Source organism: Meleagris gallopavo, chromosome 13, assembly GCF_000146605.3.
Source record: "Meleagris gallopavo isolate NT-WF06-2002-E0010 breed Aviagen turkey brand Nicholas breeding stock chromosome 13, Turkey_5.1, whole genome shotgun sequence".
In the NCBI taxonomy this organism is placed as follows: Eukaryota; Metazoa; Chordata; class Aves; order Galliformes; family Phasianidae; genus Meleagris; species Meleagris gallopavo.
The window spans coordinates 2,107,186-2,112,035 of record NC_015023.2 but is presented as its reverse complement, the minus strand read 5'-3'; the positions used below and the strand labels follow the sequence as shown (position 1 = coordinate 2,112,035).

General features: G+C 38.0%; 1 protein-coding gene across 1 annotated transcript; it reads left to right on the top strand.

Moving 5' to 3' along the window:
• The first annotated feature begins 661 nt into the window (after nucleotides 1-661).
• LOC104912918 (uncharacterized protein KIAA0355-like) lies at nucleotides 662-4,850 on the top strand. The gene is made up of 3 exons (XM_010717742.3): nucleotides 662-994; nucleotides 2,505-2,583; nucleotides 3,682-4,850. Exons 1-3 carry the CDS (start codon nucleotides 951-953, stop codon nucleotides 4,003-4,005), a joined length of 447 nt encoding a protein of 148 aa, XP_010716044.1. The 5' UTR covers nucleotides 662-950; the 3' UTR covers nucleotides 4,006-4,850.

The following is a 4,850-nucleotide window of genomic DNA, read 5'->3' as shown; positions in this document are numbered from 1 at the left end:
GGGGGGGGGGGTCAGTTCTACACTCAAAACTTGGCAGGATATGGGAATAAGAGCTATTTTTTTTCTGATTGCTGCTGCACCAGTAAAAGCTGCAGCTCATGGCCAGAGTAAAAAATCTGAGCCCTTTCTGCTTTCTTGATACTGAAGAACTGGTATTTGTTTGATACAAGTCTTAAAGTAGAATGTGTACTAAGTTTGACTCAGAGGATATGGGGACTTCATAAGAGATTCATTTGGAATTTTCTTATTTCAGTATTTTTAAAATGCTTAAGACCTAGTTTTGATGAGAAGTGATTCTATGAAAGTTGCAGCACCTAACTTAATTCAACTGAACAGAGTTCAGACACTTAATCTTATTTCTTTAAGGCATGTCACTGTACCTTACGGAAAGTACATTAGTAGTATTTAATGTCTTCCAAGTTGCAACTTTATTACAAAACAAGTGTTTCAAGATCCTCTGTCTGTTTGTCTACATAGTTACAGCTATGAGTCTAGGGCTAGTTTAAAACCAGTAGGACAAGAGTGTTTTCTAGCTCAGTTATGCAGTGAAAGAGCTGAGTGCTTAGTGACTGCAAAACCAAGAATCATTTTTTTTTCCTTCTTAACCAGAACAGACTGTGTTATTTTAGTAGAATATATATATATATTAAACTGATTGTAACAGACAAAGCAGCAATACCATCACTCAGAAGTAAATACATGAAAGTATTTGTGTTAGTTCTACATTTAACAAAATATTGAAACTTCTTTGTGCCCTTGAGGTATCGTCTGTCACTGAGATTCAGCATAACTAACTAGAGCATACAGTCTGGACCAAGCAGTATAAATAGAAGGACTAATAAAACGTTTTGTCTTACAGTGATGTGACAAACAGCTGGTCTGGTACTCAAGGAGATTCTGCCAGCTCGAGTGATGAGACCTCCTCAGCCAATGGGGACAGCTTGTTCTCCATGTTCTCAGGGCCAGACCTCGTCGCTGCTGTAAAGCAGAGAAGGTTAGAAAAATGAACAGAAATACATATCAGTTTATAAAAATTTGGGGTGTTTTGATAATTTGAGGGCACACATAATTGACTCTTGTCAGTCAGGTAAAGTTATATGAATGTTGGTTTGTGTGCTACACACAATCAGTGAATCAGTGTATAGTGTGTATGATCCTAATGCTAGGGGTTCACAAATTGAGTTATATTAGCAACTAAATCTCAATGCATGTTAACATCTGTACAGATAGCCAGCTGTTGGCTGAAACTGATTATATTTAAAAAGAGCTGACAGTCTCCCTGTAAGATAGTCTATTTGGGATGATGCTTCTTCCTAAAATACCGGAGTCTTATCTTTGAATTGGTTTTATGAACTGTAGTTCAGTGTAGCTTTGTTGTGCCCCTACACAGCATTTTGATACCAGCAAGTTCCTGTTCTCTGGCTTCTCCTGCAGCTTTGTAGCACTTGGTAATACTACCCTTGAAGTGTAAACTTCTGTCTAACGTTGCCCCCCAACACCATTTCATTAGTTTTAAATACTTAAATACTGACTATTTGCTCCTTTCTTTCTGATCAAAGAGGGAGTTAAATTATATTCCTAAATAAGCTTAGTAACTTAAAAACTATACTAGGATTTTAAAATATGAATAATCAACAAGTGAATTCAGACTGTGAATACGCTTAAAAGTAATAGTATAAATTACAATGTAGTTACTTCCAGCTTTCCCAAAGGGCTTGCAGCTCTATCTTTGAAACATCAGTGATTCCATGCTAGGGGTTAGTTAAGAGGATAAAAGGCACAACATGAAGTATGAATTCCCGCCAAATAAGGCACAAGATGAAGCATGATTTCTCACCAAATTTCAATCTGGAATTAAACTCTCAGCTTATTTTTAGAAAAGATTTTAAAAAGTAAAATATTCAGTGACCAAATACTTTTAAAATTAATATTTGATCAGAGACAAAATCAGAGTTGGTACATTAGAACACAGATATCTACTCTGGTGACAGGACAAAAATCAGTGGCCACACTGACAGTTTTCTGCAGATTACCACAGAAGTTATTTTTATATGCATTGGGGTAAAGAAAGTATGCTGGGGTAAAGTAAGACGAAACTGAGGCAAACAAGTTGAAAGGACTTGACTAAGCCAGAGGTGCTTTCTGAATTTGTATCTTTACCAAAACTTTTAAGAGGGGACAAAAATAAATGTTGAATTGAAATAACTGGAAGATCGTTATCAAATAAACATCACAGCAAAAGACCAGCTCATCTTCCTTTTTCATCTCCACAAAAATGTATTGTTGAAGCTGTAGCTGCACTGTCAAGTCTCTGACAGTATTCAGAAACAAATTTCTTGCTGCAATAACTTTACTTTTACCTCTTTAAAAAAAAACATGAGATGAAATGCCAGTACACATTCTAGGTTGTCAAATAAGACAGAGTGGAACTACAGAATGGTATTTAATGCATGTGACTGATTAAAAACAAATAAACCTGACTAAATGTTGCTTTCTTGGGGCAGAAAACACAGTAGTGGAGAACAGGAACCTAGTACACTACCATCACCACCTCTTCTTTCTGCAGTAGATGACCGTAATCAGGTAAGTGGAAAACATCTTTGTTTAGTCATTTTTCCTGCATGTGTTTTCCTAGAGAAAACCACTCCAAATCAACTAGAATAGAAGCTGTAGCTCAATATTCCTTACCTTGACTAAAACGCAAACGGTTTACACTGAAGTAGTACTAAATTCTTTTTATTTTTTAAATGAAAAGTACCAAATTTAAAATTGGAAATAATTTAACTTTTCCCTTGTAGTAGAAATTACAGTAGAAAACACAAAGTTCAAGTTAAGCTAAGAGGCAATGCAGTCAACTTCAGTTTTCTCTACACACACAATTAAAGTACTACCAAATTGGCCCTTGCAGCCAAAAAGGGCAGTGGCCAGCAGGTCAACGGAAGTCACCCTCCACCCGTACTCTGTCCTGGTAAGGTGACTTGTGGAGTACTGTGTCCAGTTCTGGGTTACCCAGAAAGAACAGGGAACATCTAGAGAGAGACCAGCAGAGGGCCACAATGACAGTTAGGGGCCTGGAGATTTCTCTTAGGAGGAAAGACTGAGACCTGGGATTGTTCTGCCTGGAGAAGACAGAGGGTAGCGGAGGGTGGTGGGTAGGTATCAATGCTTATAAATACTTCGAACATTTAAAGGGTGAGAGTCCTTTCAGTGGTGCCCAGCAGCAAGTCAAGGGGCAGTGGGCACAAACTGGAACATAGAAGGTTCCATTAGGAAACAGAGCACTGAAATGGGCTGCCCAGAGGTTGTGGAGTCGTCTTCTCTGCAGATGCTCAAAATCAGCCTGGACGCATTCCTGTGCACCTTACTGTAGGGAATCCCTATAGCAGAGAGGTTCGACTTGATGATCTCCAGAGGTCCCTTCCCACCTCTATAGTTCTGTGATTCTGTTAATTATCTGGCTTACTAGAAATTTTAACTTTCGGCAGGACTGCTGGTCATCAAGCAAATGTGCTGAATAAAGGTTTTTCAAGAGGCAAATACTGTAAGAGCTATGAGTTGTATATATGCATCAATTCTGTTTTTTGTAGTTAAGTAGTGTCTCAAAAGAAAGTACATTGATCAAAAAACAAAACAGAAAAACCAACCCGCTTCACAAACCAACAACTGTTTCTGTTTCCTCAGGATAATAAAACCAAAACCTGGCCTCCAAAGGCACCCTGGCAACATACGTCCTCTGTCACGAATACACTACCCAGTCAGAGTACATCCTTGTACCCTATGAGCAGCCCTGTCAGCCAGTGGAGTGACACGATGCAGATCCTTCAGTCACCCGTGTGGGCGGCAGCCAACGACTGTGCTCCATCAACAGGAATTTCCTCTAGCTTTGCCTACGCGCAGCAGCAGCAGTCACAGCAACAGGCTTCCCAGCACAAACAAATGAATAAGGGCTTTAAATCTTTTCCAGTAAAGCACGAACGCAGACCATCTTACCTGCATCAATACTGATTGCTTTTCATATTGGAAAATGCAGCACAGGGCCAAACAGTTACAAAGTATGTGTACTTTTTTCACAGTTGTGTGTTGGCTATATCCTGTTTATCTTATTAAATAGGGAATTGAGGGGGGCTTGAGGAGAGGTATAAAAACTCTTGAATCTTATTTACAGTGCTGAGCAATATGGCCAATATGTTTGTTCGTACATGAAACAGCCCAAAACTGTGATGTAGAAATGCTTTTAAAAATATCTATATTGCCTTTACTTTCAAAAGCTTTTTTTTTTTAAATAAATAAATAAATAATTGCTGAAGGACTACCATACAAAAAACACTGTATTTTGTAGCTATTTTTCATATAGATTTATAGTTGACATCTTACTGAAACACAATGACTATGTTGAAGCAAACATATAGTGGTCACTTTGCTCAACGCTGTGTTTAAATTTGTAATGGACAAGCTGGAAAGCCTTTGTTTCTTCCATAAATGGCCTGTGGGCAACTTTTTTTTTTTTTAATTGAAGTGTAAGTGCAGCTTTTCATGTGCCACACAAGCGAGTTCATTATAAAACTGTTGCAGAAGCAGTTATGAAATTGAGTGTTGTGGTAGTTTCCTTACTCAAAGTATAGATCAGCAGAACCACTCAAATTTGTGTCACAAATGTTAACTGAGCTGCTTAAAGTAGATGGCACCTGTGTGGATAATATGACACTGGTTTTCAAATAAATACATTTGTTAGTGCTTCATTCGGCCAAAGGCATTATCCACACAGTACTCCTTAAATGTGTGAAAGTACAGCCTGAAAGACTACTTGCATATATTTTAAAGTCTTATTTCAGATGCTAGTTGATTTAAAA